The following is a 22052-nucleotide window of genomic DNA, read 5'->3' as shown; positions in this document are numbered from 1 at the left end:
AGAATATTACTAATATTTATATATATTAATATATATATATAAGTATGAGAGATTAGAAATTTAATATATATATTAAAAACCGAAAAACCAGAAGTACTAGTTTAGGAGGGTAACCGGCGTGGTATCGGTTCTTGAAAATGCAAAACCGGTATTGATTCCAAAATTTGTCCAAAACCAGACCAAACTAGACAGGTTACAACCCTAATATGATCATATGTCCATGCATGTCTTGTTGAATACTGGAAAAATAAATATGCCAACAGAACACAGTACTTTTTATACACTGCTATAAAAATATGAACTCAACTGGTATAAAGGGAGCCAGTATTCCACAAAATAAAACATTATTTACAGAAAGCATACAACTGCACATATAAGTCTAAGAAATTGTTGGTCAAATCTTTTCTAATAAAGAGTTCATAAAACAGGGTAAACAAACCATAGAATTCAAGCTGCATTAAAGTTCGAAAGACAAAACTTTCACTACTCTATCCGGATTAGGATCAATAGCATCTCACACCAAGCATGATTAGATATTTACCGAAATTCGTCAAGCAAGAAATCAAGATAACGCTATCAAATTGTATCTGCAAACTCTTAAATGTGCAAGTTATCTAGGAACCTCATTAGCAATGCTACCATAAATTCCAAACAATGATTTAGACGTTGAAGCATGATATAGCAACATTGAAATTAAAGAAAAAAATTACAGCCTCTAATTGCATCAATTAGCTTAAAACTGAGTACACAAAAGCTCTTACTCTACTCAAAAACAGAAGCAAAGAGTTCAAGCCTTACCGAGTCTAGCGCTGAATATTAAGCATAACCTTTGCTTCACTCTGCTCCTCTAACAACCCCTCACTCACATACTTACTCAACAGCTCCGTCTTCTTCTTCTCCAACACCATCCTCTCTATCTCCTTTTCATCCGGCAATGGAACGTGTGCCACAAACTCCCTTCTCCCTTCCCTCTCCCTCTCCTCCTCCTCTAACTTCTCCCTATCCCTCCTCTCCTCCTCTTCCACCTCCTCCTCCATACCCTCGAACAACACTTCCTTCACCACACTCACCACCTCCCCACTCTTCACTGTCTTCCTTGCCTCCCTCCTCACCTCCTCCACTCTCCTCCACTCCTCAACTGCCTCTGCCCTCATCCTCTCCTCTGCCGGGCCCTCAACCTTCCCCAAGACCCCATCCTCATCATCCCTATACCCATAGTAACTTGCATCAATCCTCTTATATATATCATATCGAGTCCTCCTTTTTCGTAACTCTGGAGGTTTCTCAAACAGCTCCCTCACTCCTGGCAACTTCTTCGCTGCCCCAAAGTATCGGTATCCAGGCCCACGCCCACTAGGGTTAGGAACATCCACTATGTTTCCCTCTAGGTCTGTCATTTTAGCAGAATGCTTGGTATAATTGGGTCCACCAAGCTCAATAATGCGCCGTTCCCAGTGGGATTTTTCCCTGATGAGCTTGTTAATCTCATCATTGAGGTCGCGAAGACGGTGTTCGCCGAGGCCTTCATTTTGGATTTCGGCAACTTTGCGGCCAATCTCACGCATGATCTGCTGGCGCCACTTGTCAGCCTCAGCAAGGTCACGGCATTCAGAAGCAAGGTAGGGACGACGCTCTTTTGGCTTCTTTTTTTCCTCAGCTTTGAGCGTGATGAATCTGTTCAGCATTGACTGCGCTTTCTCTTCATTACGAGCCATCTTTCAATTCTGTTTCTTGGGATTTGTTTATGTTACAGAATCTGAAAAGCACAGTCCGTGTTAATTCCATCAAAATCAGAACTCTATCTACACTATCCATATTACAGATGCACACCGATAGGTAAAAGTTTTCAGGTAGAATTGAAATCATTTAGTTTAAAATTCCTATAAATTTGCATGCCCCCTCTCTCAAATAAGACTGTTCACCTGAGTTGTCACACCCCGTACACAGGATGAATCCTTTTAACCAAAATCAAACAAAATAACAACTCAAATACAAAAATCTCCCTCATAGTCAAATGTCTACAAAATTCTTCCAAATAAAATAAACTAAACACTGATAACCTTTCTCTTAAATCGGCAAATATATCGGTGCCACTTGGCACTTATCTCAACACTCTTTTTTAGTCTCACTCATCATGCTTTCTATCCACAATCATCACCATGAACCCCATAGTCATTTGAAAAATAATATAGATAAACGGGTGACTCCACCGACTCAGTAAGCAGTGCACCTATACTCCTCTAGTGTGTAGAGCAGGGTTAGTTATAGAATGCAGAAAAAAAACAATGCCTCGAAACAACAAAGCGGAAACAAATGAGCATTTGATAATAACAGTACAGAACAAAATAACCTTTGACATGAGCAAAACTGAAACAGCATCAGAAACATAAACATGCCATGTTTACCCTGTGGCAAGGTTGTGCATTATCTATGGTTAGCCAAGAAGAAACAGATTTTTTTTTTTTATATAAGAGATAAATATTATTGATATGAATAAAATAGGCATAGCCCGTGTACACAAGAAGTATACAGAAGAACACCTAAATACATTCTAAGAGCGATAAATTAAAGACAAGAAAGCAGAAACAGAAAATCACTGTCTCCAAAGTGAGTACGCCCAAAACATAGAGGGTGGTACCAACATAACAGAGGCCACATTTTATACCCATGGCAAGGCCAAAAACAGAACAAAGGCCACAATTATCACCTGTGGCAAAGCTAGTAACAGAACAGAGGCCACAATTGTGGCAAGGCCACAGAATAGGATCTTGTGCATTAGGGTTTTCAAATACAATGCAATAACAGAACAGTGTACTTGAATAGATAATATCATATAATCACATAAAAAATTTAGAAGTTCATATGTACATGTTATGCAGTAGTTATTCTTGGTTAGAAAATTTGAGAAAAGCCTTAACACCACTTTTCTTGCATTGATACCAAAGAAGGTGGGGGCTACAGGGATTAAGGAGTTTCGACCCATAAGCTTAGTGAATGGGGTATACTACATTGTGAGACAGCTAGGGTATTATGGAATGAGGTGTTCAGTAGATTAAACTTGACTTGGGTTATGCCGGAGACCGTGGCGGCAATGCTGGCCAGTTGGACAAATTTAAGAGCCATGCAACAGATTAAAGCTATTTGGTAGATGATCCCTATATGCATTATGTGGTGTTTGTGGCAGGAGCGCAATGACCGGACGTCTGAAGACAAGGAAAGATCGTTGGAGGAGCTTAAAGATTTACTTTTTAGAACACTATGTACTTGGGCCATTGCTGTTGACTTCAATGGCATGGACCTACATGATTTTCTTGTCTATAATGCGCCTACTTAGCCTAGGGACTGCCTTTGTTTTCTCTTTTAGAATTTTGTACATGGCTTTGACTATTCTTTGATCAATAAAATTTGTTTACTCGTAAAAAAAAAAAATGCCATGCAGTAGAGAAACCAGAGTACAAAAAATGCTCATGTCACACCAGTCATGATAAAATATCTCATTTCATGGTTTAGATACAAAGAATAGTTCAGTAAATAACCGAGGTAGTTTTCTTATGAAACCATGCAAGTTTTTCACAAAATCAACCTCAGTCAGCTTTTAGCAAAGCCTAGCATAGAAGCAGATACAAAGAATAGTGCAGTAAATAACCGGTCTTCTTTTTTGTAGCTGCTTTGTATAAGATATACTTGATTTGGGCAGTTTTGTAGCTGCTTTGTAGAAGATATGCTGAATTCAACATACTGAGAGCTATAAGTATGCAATGCACCAAACTAGCATTCTCGTTTTTGTTATAATGCTTGCTCGGAACTCCTCATCCAACAAAGAACAACACAAAACTACAAAATATTATTATTGTAAACAATAATTTAATTAGAATATGATTATTAATTAACATATAATCGGTAGAGTTGTAAAATGTGATAACAATAAATTAAATAAAAAATATTATTAAAAAATATTTTATTATTATATAGAGAGTATATGGATAATCGGGGATTGGATTTGAATGGCATAGGCAAAGGCAAACTAATGTGATATTAGCTAAAATTTGAGTTTGCATTTAGCTATTCCAGTGAGAGTGCTCTAATATCTAACACCATAACACAATGACCATTTTAGCCAAACCAAGAAGATAGCCCAACCAGCATCATATCAAAATCTTAGTGCCCAAGCCTTGAGAAACATGGATTTACCTTAGGTTCAAGTCGATTCAAGGGGGGCCACGGCAGTAAGCAAGTGGCTTGTTTTGTCAGTGTCACCGATATAATGCTCGGTACAGGAATCGAATTTATAATCGAAAACTGAGTAGAATCGAGGAAGCAAGAGTGAGATAGAGGGATACCAGAACTGGAGAGAGAGAGAGAGAGATTACCAAGATGAAGATCGAGCGGAGGGGAGGAGGCGGTAGGCCCTGCGGTGCGAAGGGTTGCTACAGTGTCACCGTGGAGTGTCTCTGAATATAGAAGAGGCAAGGATGAGTGAGAGAGAGAACGAATGAGAGATATAGAGAGAGAGGGAGAAGACGGACGGAGATTGTTCCGGGCCTTTTACGTGGGAGATGAAAAGGGCCGAGGGGCTTACCGGCAGCGTGATCTTGATCGGGAGGAGCGGCGGCGGCTGCTGCAAGGACAGTGGACGAAGGGCGAGCCGTGAGGCGTGAGGCGTGTTTTCTTGGACGGTGAACAATAGTGCTCAAAGCAAGGGGGCTTAGTTGCGGCGTCGTGTGACGCAGAAGGTTGCGGCTTCGGCGGCGGCACAGGGCAGGGCCGGGTGAGAGTCAGTGGCTTGCAGGGGCTTGCGTAGCAGAGGAAAGAGGGGATCGGGGGAAGGAAGGAGAGAGAGGAGAGGGACAAGCTTTAGGGCTAATATAAAACGGCGTCGTTTTAATAACGGTGTGTTTTCTCTTTCGGGCAACTGAAGTGGCTGGGGTTTGGGCTTGGGTTGAAACTAGGCTGTAGGAGCAGGGTTTGTCGAAAGGGAAACAAAGAAGGCCTGGGCATTACACGACCCGACGGATCGCAAGAAATAGTGCTGGCCGAAAAGAAAAAATATTTGGACAATACAAAATGTACACTTTAAATATGCACATCATTGTAAATGATTTTTTTCCTTTTTTTTCATTTAAGTATTTTTTTTTAAAAATTTTAATCATTAAGGAAAAATAAAAAATAAAAAAATTCACTAATAGTCATTTTATTAACTACTAAGAAAAAATAAAAAAAAATTAAAATATATGAATAAACACATTCGGTTGGTATATTTAGGAGTCATACTAGCATTTTTCAAAATATTTCTAAAGACTGGATTTGAAATCTGATTATTTCTCTCTCTTATACCCTTCCATTAACAAAAAATAAAACAAAATACAAATTCATTGAATGACCCTCCTTAACTATTAAGAAAAAAAATTAAAAAATTAAAATATATGAATAGACATATTAATGAGTATATTTACGAGTCATACTAGCATTTTTCAAAATATTTCTAGGGATAGGATTTGAAATCCGGTTGACTCCTCCCTTGGACAGGATATTTCTCTCTCTTATATCCTTTATAATGTTTCTATGTATGATCAAAACTCAATTCTACTTCTATTTTCTTGAGTATTCTCAACAATCAAATAGCACAACATGCAGCAAATCATAAGCATTTAGCTGATTAAAAGTTAAAACAATAACAAGCAATAAGAGACATACAAAAACTTGTTAGGTGGGTCCCTCAATGTGAGGGATGCTCATTAAGCCACTTAGTGGTAATATGGTAAATACTAAAAAAAATAGGGTTTTGTGTTTTAAAAGGTGTTTGCTCTGTGTGTGGGAAAACAAAAATAAAAGAAGAGAAAAAATAAAAGAGAAAGAAAAGTGTCGTATCTACAAAAGAGTGAGAATTTTTCTTACACTTCTATGAAAGTTTGGAGGGATCATCATATGTGGTCCGATTTTGACGAAATTTCAGTATGTTATTTTTTATGGCAAGAGCTTTGTTTTGACTAGTATTGATCATTGAGAATCATCTCCGGTTGTTTACTGCAAATACTCACTTGGTGAGATTTTTTTTTTTTGTCGCCCTGGTTGATATCCACTTGTACGGTGATGATTATGTGTTGAGCCAAAAATATAGATATTTGTAATGTACTAGTAGTCTCTAAATATTGCTCTAAAGAAGACATAGCCTCGTTATTGTTGATAGTGAAAGTTTTAATTAGACTAGGTGCAGTACTTGTGGGGTCCTTGATTTTCTTTATTATGTTTGTAAGTTTATCTTTAATAGATTACCAATTTAATTTACACAAATAATGGTAAAGAATATTCCGTTGTGTTTTTTGTGTTTACCCTAACAAAGTGGTACCAGAGCTTGGTTGACTACTTTGCTAATTATGTGTAGATTAAATGGAGGATCCATTTGGTAGCATAATTAAACTTACATCTTCCAATTACTTAACTTGGAAGACACGGATGGAGGATGTTCTGTATTACAAAGAGTTATTTTAGCCTATTTATTTAGTTGGTGTTAAACCAAAAAAAAAACTAATAATGAATGGAAGAAATTAAACTAAAAAGTTGTTAGTCTTATTAGGTAATAGGTTGATCAAAAAAAATTCCATTATGTACTTAAAGTAGATGCTTACATCTGTGGATGAAATTAGAAAGTTAGAAAGTCTTTACGAGTAAAAGACTGCACAAAACAAATCTTTATGATAAGAAGGCTTGTGAATTTAAAGTATAGAGATAGACAAAATGTTGTAAAGCATCTAAATAATTCTTAAGAATTTCTTAATGAGTTTTCTACCATGAAGCTTATCTTGGGTGATGAGGTTCAACCTTTACTTTTGTTGAGTTCCTTGCTAGACAGTTGAGAAACTTTTGTTGTGTCTCTCAGTAATTCAACATCCATTGGCTTGATGACTATGAATATGATGAAAGATAGCATCTTCAATGAAGAGACAATATGGAAAAAGCGTGGTATTTCTTCTCATTCAAATGCATTTGTTAAGAAAAACGAGAGCGGATTAAAATCAGAAAACCACATGGTGATAATAGTCATGACAAGTCAAGAGGAAAGTTCACTTCAAGAAAATGGATAAACTGTTTTCACTATGGTAAGCTTGGGCATAAGAAAAAATCATGCAAAAAGTTTAAAAAAGAACAGCTGAAGCAAAAAGGTAAAGAACAAAAAGAAAAAAAAGGCAACAATTACATATGATGATGATGTGTTCTTTGTTTATGATGATGAACATGTTAATGTCACTTGTCAGGATTCTATATGGGTAATTGATACAGCAACTTCCTTTCATATTACCCCACGCAAAGATTTCTTCTCTTCCTATACTAGTGGTAATTTTGGTTGGGTTAGGATGAGAAATGAAGTAAAGTGTGTAATTGTGGGCGAAGGAGATGTGCAATTGAAAACTAGCAGTAGCTGCAAATTGTTTTTCAAAGATGTCAAGCATGTTTCTTATATGCATTTTAATTTGACTTCAGTTAGAAAATTGGACGATGAAGGCTACCATAATCACATTGGAGATGAAAAGTGGAAACTTACTTGTTTGCATTCAAAACCCACTTCAACTCATCTCATCTCATCATTAAAATCTTTTCAAATTTCCACACAAAATATAATAAACAATTCAACTTTTTCAAATCTCAAAATAGCTTTCCCAAATCTCCATATAAAATATAATAAATAATTCAACTTTTATTATACTATTCACAAACCATCTCAACTCATCTCAACTCATATCTGAATCCAAACTACTCCTAGTGAGGATTCTCTTTTTCTAACCAAGGGAAGGAAGATCAACATTATGTAACGTCCTGAAAAAAATTCGATACTTGAATTTCTTTTGAGCTTAAAAAGGTCATGAAATTCCTAAAAGACTTCATGAATTGAGCAATCGATAAGATTTTAGTCCATTAGCGTGTTCATATCTCGATCTACTACGAAGACGGAAGTGCCATTTTTATTTAATTAAGGCATTTAGGAGTATAATTTTATGAAACGAATTATACCATTAGACTCATACTAAGATTTAGGATTTTATGGTACAATAAAAAGTTTCCAACTTTTTCAGGTGCATAGTAACCCTTCGGGAGATCACTAGTGGCATTCAATTCAAACAGCTGTCAAATCACTATGTAGGATGTTCAAATCCACTTAGGACCAGTTAAAAACCTTTTTGGATAGATGGCATAATTTTATCCATTCATTTGGAAATCTTATAGACACTTGTCAAGAGTAGTACAAGTGCATAAGTGATGGAGTGTAAATCAAGCCTTATCATCATGCTCTCTTACACCATTCACTATTCCATCCACTTAAACACTATTTGGTCAACTAAAAGAAGGTTTCAACCCTAATAAAACCCCAAACCTAGTAGTGCAAGATGAAACCCCAAATAGTTAGGCTAACCAAAACAATAAATATTTCAAATCCTAAACCATGCACTTAGTTTTGATCATGTGGTTCCCTCTTAGTTTAAACCACTTCCACAAGCAACCAATTACTCAAGTACATACTCTTATACCCTCATCCACTCTCTTATACCTTAATACTTGCATTGACCAAGAAAAATGGGATTTGGGTTAAACCCTAACAGAAACCCTCTTTAAAACCCAAATGGTTTCATTTCGGTTAGTCCCATTGAAACCCCTAGTTCTCCCAAGATTCTTCCACAAGTTTTCCTCCACTTACAAGCCCATACCATGGCTGACTTCTCACATCATGCTCAGCCCCAAATAGTGTCATTTATGGCAAGTCAAACAAGCAAGGTTAGCCCCCATTTCACCCACTCAGCAGTAGCAAACAACAGCTCACTTTCTAGCTTTTTCCTTCTCCTTTTCATAAGTTAACTTCACCTCATGTGCCATAAACTCAACCACCAAGTCATCCCCTCCTATACACCCCCATGCCCTCTTCATTTCCTCCCACACTTATGCATTTATTCATTCGTTTCTAGAGAGCAAACCGAGAGAGAGCTAGAGAGAAAATCTGGGCAACTTGTGTTTTCTTGGTTCCAGTTTTTGTAAGTTATCTTCTTTGTCTCAAACCTCTTCTAATTTTTTAAGTATTGAGTCTTAATTTCTTTAGAGAGTATTGGTTAATTTTTCTTAGAGGTTTGTAGGATAAATGTTAGTGTTGATGATAGAAGGGTTCGGTTCGAATGTTTGTTGATGAACCTTATAAGTTTTGTGATATTTTGATGAGAAGTTGTTTAGATCTCGGTTTTATGAAATTTTTACATAACTTTTGTGTAATTTATGGTTTGATTTAAAACATGTTAGGCTTTTATAAAATCATTTTGCATGATCTATGGAGTGATAGAAATCAAATGGTTAAAATGAGTTTTTTTGTTTGGTTTAGTTTGTTATTTTAGCTTCAGAATCTTGATTCTATGGTTTTTAGTTTTGTAAATCTTGTTATTAAAATTTTGATCTATGGATTAATATTGTATTTTTTAATATTGATGACAGCTACGTTTGGTAGTGAGAATACCTGAGAAGTATTGAGAATGTTTGTGAATAGTTATGAACAGAGATTGGAATGAGTTTGTGGGTCCCATTGAGAGTATTTTGAGTTGTTTGGATGTATGAAGTATGTTGAGTTGTTGACTTTTGGATAAATAGTTGAAAAATGTGGGGTCCCATCAACGATTGAATTTTTTTTTAACGATGATGGAATGATGATTTTATTTATATATAATAGTGATAAATATTTTTGCGATTTTACTTATTTTTTATATATAATAGTGATAAATATTAGAGTGATTTTATTTTTTATTTATATATCATAGTGATAAATATTATAGTGATTTTATTATTATTTTTTCTTTCCTCACATTCTCTCTCTCTCCTCTGGCTCGATTCTCCCCCACGCGCGATTCTCCTTCAGCCCAGCTCCGCTCCGCCCAACCTCACCGCCCCCACCGGCAACTTGGTAGAACTCTATGTTTTGTGGCTCACGGCCAAGCCATCAGCCATGTCAAGACAAGGCTGGACAGGCCCACAGTAGCCTTACGGGCATGCCATGGGTTCTGCCTTGACACGCCCAGTGAGGCTAGTGACCAGGCCAGCACGCTCAGCCTGCTAAGCATGCGCAGCTCGTGCAGCCCAGTGCACACGTCCCGCACGTGCAGCAGTTCTGCGCGCGCAGCCCAGCGCCCCATGCACACGCCCAGCGCACGCACAGCCCAGCACAAGCCAGCGCCCAGGCACCCTGCCTGGGCCATGTCAGCCACATGCCAGCAATGTCAGCCATGCCCATGGCCCATGCCATGGGCCAGCCTAACCCACCCATGGGCTCATGCATGCCATGGGTCAACTTGGCCCATGCCAATTATGTTATTACTTATTGTTTATTTTAATTTAATTATTTATTTTTCAAGGGACCTATTGGGGGTTTCCAAGTTGTAATTCTTATAAATAGGACTCTTAGTCTTTGCATTTACATCTTTTAGCAAATTCCCTAGAGGTAGATTATTTTGTTTAGGTGATCAACAATCGGTGTTAGGCATTTGGGCTTTTTGGGTGCAATTCGTGACTCCTAAAGAGAGGATCACACCTTGCAATTCGTGAATAGGTGTGATTCATTTATCTTGTTCTTACAACTTGTTGCAATTCGTGAATCCAAGTTGTTCCCTTGTTTTTATCAAGTTATTAATTCATGAGGTTTATTTCAACTATTGTGCAATCCGTGAATCATTAGTTGAAATGTTACCTTTTGTTATTCAAATTTTTAAGTATTTTACTTTGTTCTTGAGTGTTCATCAATTTGTTCTTGGTGTTCATTCTTCCATTGCTCATTTGATCCTTCCATACCCTCATTCTCGACCACTAAAGTGTTTGCCACTTTCCATAAATTCTTCCCATCATCCAACTTGCCCTAGCCAAAGTCTACTTCCCATACTTGGCTTCCATCTATATTCGGCCACCATAATATTTCATCATTCCATTTTGCCTTAGCCGTGAGTCTCACTTACCATAAGTGGCTTGCCCATAAATCCTTCCATCCACAAAACCCTAGCCGCTCGCCTCAAGCCCTATAAGGTAACTCATTCCTTTTAGGAGTCTTAACTTCCTCACATTCAAATTCAAATCTCATTTCAAATCCTTTAATTGAAGGAATTGACAATCACATTCAATCCCTTAAATCACTCTTCCTAAAATCTCTCTAGTCAACTATTGACTTGCTATTCTAGTCCAAATTCGAATTCCCCTCTTCCCTCAAAGATTCCCTCCATCTTCCAAGCCTTCCATATCCATTTCCAAATCAACCCTAATCCTAGCAAAACTAAATCTCTCCACTCACCTAAAGAGATTCCTTCCATCGTAGAATCCTTCCATATCCATTCCTAAACCAATCAAATCTAGCCAATCTTCCAAAGATCACGCCAACCCTAATCCTACCATACCCATTTCGGCAACTCTAGTTGCCTTATACCCAAAACCCTAATTTCCCAACCTAACTCACAGCAACCCTAATTGCATCCTATCCAAACCCTAGCCAATCACACAATCTCACCAAACCTAGCCTATTCCCATAGTCCACAGCAACCCTAGTTGCCTCCAACCCATAATCCTAGCCTCATCTCATCCACACAACCCTAGCCTCCATCAACTAGGCACCTCACTCAAGAACAAGTCTCTAACCGCCCACATTAATTTTCCCTCCCTAAACGCTTAGCCTACCCAAGTTCATCATCATCTCCGTCATTCCATCACCCAAACACCAACCCTTTGTGGAAGGCCAAGCAAGTTGGCAAAGTCACTCGGTCATCATCCTCACCAAGGCAAGCTTGTGGTCCTTAGTGTTAGGGACAAGACCGGGTCCCTAACACAACTCCCCCTCACGCCAACGACCAAGCCAGCCACCACCGATCTCCTCCACGCACAGCTCTCTCTCCCCTTGTGGTAACCCAACCGAAATGGGTTTCAACCATTTCTCTCCACTTGCCTCACCATACGCGACCACCCAGCCTCACCACCACCACCAGCAACCAAGCCAGCCACCACCGATCTTCCCCACACGCAGCTCTCTCTCCCTTGATCTAACCCAACCGAAATGGGTTTCACCCATTTCTGTCCACTTGCACTGCCATAAGCAGCCACCCAGGCCACCACACCTCCACCACCTCTCGCAGACCCAACCACCACGAACCTCTCTCTCCCTCTCCGTCACAGACTGGCATTTGCACGCTAGCAGTGAACTCTCGACTCATAGCGAAACACAGTGGAGAGACTTTGTTCAAACTACTTCAAACATGTTTGGCATGTGGAGTCTCCTCGTCCGTACGAAAATATTTAGAAAATGTTGGGAAGTGTTCGTTACCCAAACACTGCCTTAGGTTTTTGTTGGATTGTTGATGAACATACAATAGTAAAAATTTAAGCATTATTTAGAGGCTCTCAGGTTTGATGATTGCTGTGATAGATTATTTGCTATGGTAGGTTATATTTGATGCTTAGATCAAATTAGAACTTGAATTTGAGATATATGGTTGTATTACTTCAAGATTTATTGCATGTAAATCAAGGATCTAATCACTATGATTTAAGTCAAAAGCATGCATGTTTCGATTTCAATGTTTTCCATGCAAACTGATTCTAAGTTGTTGTGTCTTGTGATTTATGAACTTAGTCAAGCATAAAACTAGGGTTGATTGATGAGCATATTATAAGTTATAGTTATCGATTTTTGGAGTCCTTGGAGTTTATATAAAAGTATTAGACCAAGAACACTGAGATTAGGTTTGGTTTGACCTAATCTTGATGTTTTGGACGTTTTCTTGAAGTAATGAGTTTAAAATTTTGTTTCATGTGTGATTTAGTGTCTTGGCATGATTGTAGAACTAAGAATGTGATTGTTGTGAGTTAGTAATTTCAAATTAAGAGTAACAGCCCGCTAAAAATTCAATGGTAAAATTTCTATACGCTTTAGGAATCTCATGAAAACACCGTAATCGTTCATGAATCGACTAATCGCATAGGTTTTAGTCTGTCAACATAGCCTGAGTTATCACTCACTATGGTGTCAAAAGCGTGATTTTTATTTATTTGACATAGTTAGAAGTGTCAGTTTGAGATATGTTCTGTGCTACTAGACTCAGTTGATTATTTAGAATTTTATGGCGTAATAATCTCATTTTCAATTTTCGGACGAAATGCTAGTTCGAAAACGAATTTTGTTTATTTTGAGGCACTTCAGAATTGAATTTCAATAAACAAATTGCACAATTAAGTTTGTATAATACAAAATTTATGTTTCACTTTCCCGGAGTGAATAGTAACATCTATAGTAACATCTAGTGCAATGTTTTCAAGATTATAGTGTGGAATGTCCAAATTAGGTTAGACAAGTTTTATTTGAACACTTGGCAGGATCTTAGTCACACTTGGTGAATTGTATTGGACACTTGGCACAAAGAGAAACCATAAGTTGGATTATGAAGGAATCAAGGTGTGAGATCATGCCACCTAAGCGAAACCCTATTCTTTTTTTTTTCATTTGATCAACCAAATTGTGCGAAACCAAAGAGGGTTTCAACCTTATCGAAACCCTAAATGATTTGAATTCAATTGAAACCTGAAACCTAAAAAATTTGGTTGAAACCAAAACCCTAAACAGTTTCCCCGAACCCTAAAGTTGGCCTCTAAACCCTATTTGATCCAATTTCTAGCATTTTGTTTAATTTCTCAAATTCATATTATGACATCATTATCCAATTCTTTAAATCTTGAAATTTTGATTGGGTCAAGAAAAATTAGTTTTGGGCATCACAAACTCTCGTTAAACCCCAAATTGAAGCCCACTTAGTTGAGGCCCACCAAGGCTCATGAATTTTGGTCACCTTGGCAAAATTTTTTGAGGAAATTTCCACCCACCCGTGTTTGATCATCCACTACTCATGACACCTCAAATTCGTGCATGATGTGAGGGAAAAAAGTCACCTCATCACACCCCTTCTAGAAGGTAGCAGCAGCAGCCCACTCCCTCTCCACTATTCTTGTCTTTTTGTGACCTAAACATCATCCCTCAAGGGTTATTCAAGCCCATACCTCACCCTCCAGAAGTCTAGAGGCGTGAAAGGCACCATTCATTTCATTTCATCACTTCTCATCCCCGTTCTTAGAGAGAAACACTTAGTAGCTCTCTCGGGAAGTTTTCTGAGTCATTTTGTGTGGCCATTTGAGACCCCTTTTTTCTTTTATGTATTTTCTCTCCATGAGTCCTTCATGAAAGTTGTTCATATTTGAGTCTCGTTTTCGTGGATATCTTATTTGTTTCATTTCGTAATTTGGTCGGTCAAAAGTTATTTTAACCATGGAAAGGTCATTCTATGCGTTAAACTAAGGAGTGTGTTATATTTTGAAATTTTTGACCAAGCTAATAGACATATCTTATTCCTAGAATTTTCTGGAGTGTTGTTAACAAGTTTTTATGAATTTTCATTGAGAATTGTTACATGACTAGAGTTTGTTATGAAAGATTTCTTAGATATAGAAACTTAGAAACTGGAAGTAGAAAAATAATTTCTGTTTTGAGAAAGTTTGAATATTTCGTGATTTAGTCTTACTCCAAAGGCTTTGATATTTTTATTTGATGATCCTAAGCCTCATATATGCATGTTAGGATGTTGTTTGGAAGATATTTAGTATTAGTTTCAAATATATGATTTTTCTATGCAAGAAGATTTAGGTTAGACCTAAGACTTCACTTTTTGGGTTAGATCCATGTTCTATTGATTTTTAGTCATTTAATTTTAAGTTTGATGGTTGGATTTTCTTTAGGACACATTTTTTTACACCATGTGATGTTTTAGTTTGAAGATCCTATTTTTTTAAGCCATGGATCAAGAGATTGATCAAAGCTAGTTAAAGAAAAGTTTTTGTTTTTAGACTAAGTGTAGAACCGAAAAATCCAAGTGTTGTTTTGTGATTTTTGGTGACTTTTGTTTGAAGATTTAAAGCATGGTTAATCTTTGGATGATGTTATGAATATGTTAGGGGTAAGAATTGAACTTTTTCAAATTCTTGGAGATATTTTGAATAAGGTCAAAACTTGTGATTCAATGGTGTGCCTTTTTGTTAAAAAGTTTGGTGTGATGATTAGCTTTTTCTTAGTGGATGTTTTAAGTATGTTTTTAAACTTAGGATATGAAGATATTTGTTGTAAAAATTTGGTTTGATCAGGAGTTTAGAAATTGGAAGAAGTGCAATAAAAATCAAGAGAAATGACCTATAGAGGTCTCAACCATAGTGAGTTTTCTATAGTTGTGCTTTGTTTTAAATTTTTCTAATTTAATATTTGAGTCTATGACAAAATTTATATGAGGTATGTAAATTTTGGTGGTTTATGTAGTTAGGATGCAAAATCCTTAAGTTAGAGGTAAAATTATCATTTTTTCACATGTAGAGGGTAAAATGATAATTTTGCTCTCAGTTAGTATTTTTTTATATTTCTAATTGTTAGCGATTAAGTTCTAATTTTTAAAAATCACTAGTTTCCCGTGATCGCGCTTGAGTTTTTACTTAGAAACGCAAAGACTGAGGTAAGTTAGCTTTTAACTTACAATCAATTTAATGTGTATGGATGATAAATAAAGGAACTACAGTGTATGTATGTATGGATGTTTTCTTATGCGCTAAGCCAAGTCATAACATATTTATCTGTCACACAGAATTTATTCTGTCATGAATTGTTCATCAGTTACGCAAGATACTCTGTCACGTTTTACTATACATTGTAAGTACGTCTTGTTAAGTATGTTGTCTGTTACATGTTATGTCATTTTAAGTATGTTGTATATAACATATTATGTCATTTTAAATATGTTGTCTGTTACATGTTATGCAATGTTGTCTATTACATATTATGACATGTTATGAAATGTTTCTATCTTAAGTATGTCATATCTTTTGAGTTACGTTCAAGTCATGTTGTATTACATCACAGCTTCTGTCCTTTCATAATCCAATCACGTTTCGTCTCAAATACAGTTTGCGTATTTCGAGAACAATCATGTCAAGTTATGCATGTCAATCATGACTCTAAGTATTAGGATGAGGTAATATTCTAGTGAAACTCCTTTGTTCACTCTAGAGTGTCTAAATAGGTGTGAAATTTCATGAGTTGAAGAAATATTGTCAATGGATAGCCAGCAAGGCGTAACTAGTTGGTCACCGAAGTGTGCCAGGCCCTAGCACTGATAGAGCCATATTTTATTTTACTTGTATTCACAATAATTGTGGCACAAACAATTCATGAGGTCACAACAACTGTGAAGTATACACTACATGAAACACAACAATTGTGACATGTAGAATACGTGGGGCCACAACAATTGTGGAGTACGTATTAACGCACTCACAACTGATGCGGATACCTATGTTGTAATGCGGTAATCGGCAGGAACACATGGCTCTAGGAGACCCATGTAGCACCCAAGTAGTTGAGTTTAATCAGTTAAAGAATAAGATTCCAAGTTCATTTTAAGTCAAGTCTCAAATCAAGTCTCAGTTTAAGTCTAGTTCAGTTTAAGCAAGTCAAGTTCAGTTCATACTTCAGTTTAAGTTATGTCAGTTATGTTATGTTGTACGTCAAATTATGTTGTGATTATTTATGACTTTGATTATACATTCATGCTTTTACTGCCATGCATGCATCATTAACCTGTGTGGAAGTTTCCTGTTAACTTGTTGAAATTTATAATCAAATCTCACAGTGGTAGTCCCAACTATCAGCCCCCCACAAATGGTAAGCGATGTGTCAGGACCAGAGCAAGGTGCAGACACTGGCAGACTGGAGGAGGTTGATTAGACTCCGAAGACACGACGCAGAGCTTACAACTTCCATAGTTATGGTTTTGGACAATATTCTGGCCTCGTTAGTCGAGTTACGCGAGTTACTCGACAAACTGGCTCAATAGTGTATTTTGGTAATATAATTAGGGAGCACGGTCTCCCATGTTTTGAGATTACAGTCTTCTGAGACCCGTACTGTAATCATCCATGAATTATGTTTTAACTATTTGGGATATTATCAGTTTAGTACATAGTATTACTCAAGAAAAAAAAATTTATCCGCTGCGAATATTGCATAATTCTAAATACATGTTATGAACATTGCATCTTATATATCATGAATAGGGGTAGGTAACCTTATGTTGCATGTCTCGACACTTCAGATGTTCGTCCAATCCCAAAAGAAATTAGGTGGCATCACATTAAGCATGCAAGTGTGTAAAATGATCAAGTAGCAAACAAAATCATGATTTTAACTTATAAGTGAGTCGACCAAGAAGAGTTTTCATACATGGATTTAGTTTTAAAAACTTCTAAGCTCATATTTGGATTTATGATGAAATTTACATGAGAAATGTAAATGTTAATTTTGGTAGTTTTTGGAGTCCGTTGGCAATTTTCTTAAGTTTAGGGGTAAATTTGTAATTTCTCAAAAGTTAAGGGGTAACTTTGTAAATTTTGCCCAAAGTTAGTAATTTTGCTTTTATGAGGATTGAGTGAGAAATTCTAACCCTAAAATGTATCTCATTTCAATTTAAGCAACGCTGACATAGTTACATTACACATGACATTTTGTAAGTTAACTTCAAACTTACTCATTGTATTTTATGTATGCAAGGTGGTAAGTTGTTTTATTTATATTCAGGTTTTTTCTAAGCTTGTTAAATTGTTTTATAATATGCCATGCTGTGTCATTTCAATCCATTACATGAATATCTGTCACGTGTCATGAATGTCATCTTATAAGCATACAAGGATGTCACGAAAATATTTAGGCCTCGTTTGGATAGTGATATAAGATGATATGATTTTAGATGAAAGTTGAAAATTGAATAAAATATTATTAGAATATTATTTTTTAATATTATTATTGTTTTAGAATTTGAAAAAGTGGAATTGTTTATTATATTTTGTGTAGAAATTTAAAAAAATTGTAATGATGAGATAAGATGAGATGAGATGAAACCGTTTCTGTATCCAAATAAGGCCTTATTTAGTCATGCATGAGTCGTTTTGTTTTATCACAACCTCAAGTGCTAGGATGGGAGATATCCTAGTGAAACTCCTCTGTCTACTCTAGAACGAAGGCAGGCACCAAGTGCTGATGGGTGTCGAAACCTGCAACAAGTACAAGTTATGGATTTACTTATGGTTAAAGCCTTCGAGAATGGCATACTCACAGTTGGTACAAGAACCTATGTTGTGATGCAGTACTGTTAGGAGCACATGGTTTATGGGGACCCATGGAGCATCCCTTTTCAAGTAATCAAACATGTATATGTATAAATGTCTATGTTCACTCGAGCAACTATGTTATGTTCATGTCAAATTATGATATTTCTAAGTCATATCATGCATAAGAAAGTTCATGTTCATCAAGCATACATTTCATTTTACTATCATGCATGCTTATTTATGCGATTAGTAACATAGGAGCTTTACTTGTTGAGATTTATAATTTCATTATGGTAATCCCAACTACCATTCTCCTCAATGGTAGATGATGTGTCAGGGAGCCAAGGATCAATGCACGACTGTTAGGACAAGGCCAAGTAGGCCTAGAAGGAGCCTCAAGGATCTCATGGAGTTGGTCCTCCAACTCTTGGATTCTGGTTTGAAGCTTATAGCCGAGCTGCACGAGCAGCTTGGTGTTTAATTAGTTTCATATTATGTCTATATCTAAGGAGATCTGTCTCCAGTACTGTGTCGTTTTGATTACAAACTTGTTGGACAGATGATATGTCCTTTGGGATATGTGAATATTAATGGATAAGTGTTCATGTTTTGGGATTAATATTCTAGCGCATTATGTATTGCTAAAAAAAATATTCACTACAATTACTGCATATTGTTAGAAGCTTACTAGATTCATTACATTCTTAATTATCATAAACGGGGTATGTAATCTTATGTTGCATGTCCCGACACTTCAAGCTCCGTCAGATCCCAAACATAGTGTAGGGTGCCACAAGACAAATGCAAGGTTGATCTATAGATATGTTATTACTATCGAGAATGAAGTCTCCATTGAGCTATGGCATAAGAGACTTGATCACATTAGTACGAATGGATTTCAGATTCTTGCAAAGAAGCATCTTCTATCCAATATAAAATGTACACAACTAACGCCTTGTGCTAATTGTCTTGTGGGAAAGCAACATAGAATTTATTTTAATAAATTTTCTCCATCTAGAAAGGGTGATATTATTGATTTATTTCACACTGACATTTGCACTATGCATGCCAAAAGTCTTGGTGGTACACTTTATTATGTTCCTTTTATTGATGATCACTTTAGAAAGGTGTCAGTTTTCCCATTAAAAAAAAAGACCAAATACTAGATGTGTTCAAGATCTTACATGTGAAAGATGAAAGGGAAATTGGAAGACATTTAAAATATATTCGGGCAGATAATGGTGGTGAGTACAGTGAACTGTTTGAATAATATTACAGAAGTCATGGCATCAGGCTTGAGAAAACTGTTACTAAGACACCACAATAGAATGATGTAGCAAAAAGAATGAGTAGAATAATTTGTGAAATAATCAAGTGCATGCACACTCATACAAAATTGCCTAATTCCTTTTGGGGTGAGGCAATGAGGACATCAGTTGACTTGATCAACACTTCTCCTTTAGTTCCTTTGGATGCTAACATTCTTGAAAGGGTTTGGACAGGGAAAAATATTTCTCTTGAACATTTGAGGTTCTTTGGTTGTAAGCCTTTTGTTCATATTGCTGAAGATGAAAGATCCAAGCTTGATAGCAAATCCAAGCAATGCATATTCCTGGGTTATGCACATGAAGAATTCGGTTACAAATTCTAGATCAAATTAAGAAGAGAATTCAGAGAAGTAGATTTTTTTTTCTTTGAAGATCAAACCAATGAAGACATGAATCAAAGGAAAAAGTGTCTATCAATGAAGAACTAGTTGATATGGATTCAGTTTTTCCTTCTTCTGTGATGCATGATGAACATGTGGGAGATGTATTTGAAGAACATGTTGATACTGTTGAAAGTGGTGAACCTGAAATTGATGATATATGACTAGAACAACAAGCATAGGAACCTCCTTTAGAACCACCAACAGAAAATAGTTAAGAGGATCTACTAGAGAGCATTAGCCTTCAACCAAATTCTCTATTGCTGAGTATGTATTGCTTTCAGATAGAGGAGAGCCAAAATATTATCAAGAGGCTATGTAACATGATCGGAAAAATGAGTAGTTGAGAGTCATGCAAGAAGAGATAAAATCCTTGTATGAGAACCATACCTATAAATTGGTATAACTACCAAAGGGTAAAAGAGCATTGAAGAGTAAACTGGTTTTCAGATTGGATATTGAGCCAAATAGCTCGTAGAAAAGGTACAAGGCGCGTTTGGCTATGAAGATTTTTATTAAGAAGAAAGACAATGACTTTGAAGAGCTTTTTTCGGCCGTGATAAAAATGTCTTCTATCATAGTTGTCTTGGGCATGGATGCAAGTATGAATATAGAAATTGAAAGCTTGATGTGAAGACTACTTTCCTTCATAGTGGCTTGGAGGAGGAGATATATATGGAGCAACCAAAGATATATATGGACCATTTATGGTCTGATTTTGATGAAATTTTAGTATATTGTTCCTGATGGTGAGAGCTTTGTTTTGACTGGTGCTGATTGTTGAGATTTCTCTCTAGTTGTTAACTACAAATATCCAATTGGTGAGATCTTTCTTGTCACTCTAGTTGATACCCACTTGTATGGTGATTATGTGTTGAATCATTCACTGGTAGCCTCTAGAGATTGCTCTGGAAAAGACAATCTGTAACCTCATTATTTATTATAGTGGAAGTTTTAACCGAACTAGGTCTCATGGTTTTTCCCTTTACATTTGAGGGTCTTCCACGTAAAACTCTTGATGTATTTCTTGTGGGTTACTTTATTTATTTTTTATTCTGTTTGTGAGTTTATCTTTACTAAATTTTCAATTTAATTTACACAAAGAATGGTAGAGAATATTTCTTGTGTTTTTGGTGTTCACTCTAACAAAAACTAGAGTTAAGTCGTAGAAAACGGGCACTTTCCTAAAACAAAAGAAGTTAACCTCATGCCCCGTTAGGTTGCAGGGAACAACTATAGAACCCAAGTGAAACATAAGATCCCGCTGACAAATATCATATTTGTTGATCATACTTCTCTTTAGTTTGTGCAGTCTAGATTGTGGTGCATAGAGTTCTACAAAAGGACGAACTTCTTGGAAGAGTTGATATTTCTGGATGACGTTTAGATGGCATCAATGCATGGAATCATGATTTTGTATCTGGCTTATAATACCAGACTCTTTACCACACTAGGAAACCATTTGACTAAACATTTTTAGGGGGAATTCTACTAAGATTCTATCAGACCATAAAATAGTTTCAGAACTTGAGTATCCTTTGTGAGGCATAACCTAGATCCTTTTCATAGTTTGAGCAAACGTTATTAGGGGGATTTCTACTAAGATTCTATTTGACAATAAAATACTCAAGTATCCTTGTGGGGCATAACCTGGATCCTTTTCTGTGATATTCCCTTCGTATTGGGAGGCTGTCCAAGGTTTATGAGATGGATTGTCATTTACTTGTTCTCCTATGTTATCATTGAAATGATTTGTAAAAAGAATTATGAGCTTTTTCAAATAGACAAGAAGGCAATTCCTTGAAAATTACATTTCTTGTTTCTATGCTTCCATTGAGATTGCCGAGTTTAAAGAATTTAACATTTCAATTTCTCCTATACCTAGACTATGATTAGGAAAATACAAAGTATACCCTTTCAATCTCTCAAGGTAATCAATAACGTGCCAACTAGCTATTCTAAGATCCAGCTTCATTTCATGTGGATTGTAGTCTTGCTTTAGCTCTACAGCCCATACATTATCTACCTTAAACAAGTCTTTGAAATTAACATACTAAGAGCACTGTCTCAAATATACACCATTGTCTGTAAGAGTTTTACTCCACATTGTTCACAAAGTTTGTGGAATAGATCAAGGTTATAGCCTAATTCAAAA

General features: G+C 36.4%; 1 protein-coding gene across 2 annotated transcripts; it reads right to left on the bottom strand.

Moving 5' to 3' along the window:
• Nucleotides 1-673: 673 nt before the first annotated feature.
• LOC121235649 (pre-mRNA-splicing factor ISY1 homolog) lies at nucleotides 674-4839 on the bottom strand. 2 transcript variants are annotated; one of them, XM_041132003.1, is made up of 4 exons: nucleotides 4580-4775; nucleotides 4371-4451; nucleotides 4192-4299; nucleotides 674-1756 (listed from the first exon to the last, which is right to left on the bottom strand). In XM_041132003.1, the coding sequence occupies exon 4, from the start codon at nucleotides 1713-1715 to the stop codon at nucleotides 804-806; it is 912 nt and encodes a 303-aa protein (XP_040987937.1). In that variant the 5' UTR covers nucleotides 1716-1756; nucleotides 4192-4299; nucleotides 4371-4451; nucleotides 4580-4775; the 3' UTR covers nucleotides 674-803. The 2 variants fall into 2 exon arrangements, with proteins under 2 accessions (XP_040987937.1, XP_040987936.1); XM_041132002.1 differs by lacking the exon at nucleotides 4192-4299 and having other exon boundaries at nucleotides 4580-4839.
• Between the last annotated feature and the right edge of the window lie 17213 nt (nucleotides 4840-22052).

The sequence above is a fragment of the Juglans microcarpa x Juglans regia genome, chromosome 6D, assembly GCF_004785595.1.
Source record: "Juglans microcarpa x Juglans regia isolate MS1-56 chromosome 6D, Jm3101_v1.0, whole genome shotgun sequence".
Lineage (NCBI taxonomy): Eukaryota > Viridiplantae > Streptophyta > Magnoliopsida > Fagales > Juglandaceae > Juglans > Juglans microcarpa x Juglans regia.
This window is presented reverse-complemented; position numbering and strand designations above follow the sequence as displayed.

Excerpts from the sequence above, each read along its gene's own strand:
- LOC121235649 (XM_041132002.1), bottom strand. The coding sequence starts at position 1,715 with ATGGCTCGTAATGAAGAGAAAGCGCAGTCAATGCTGAACAGATTCATC.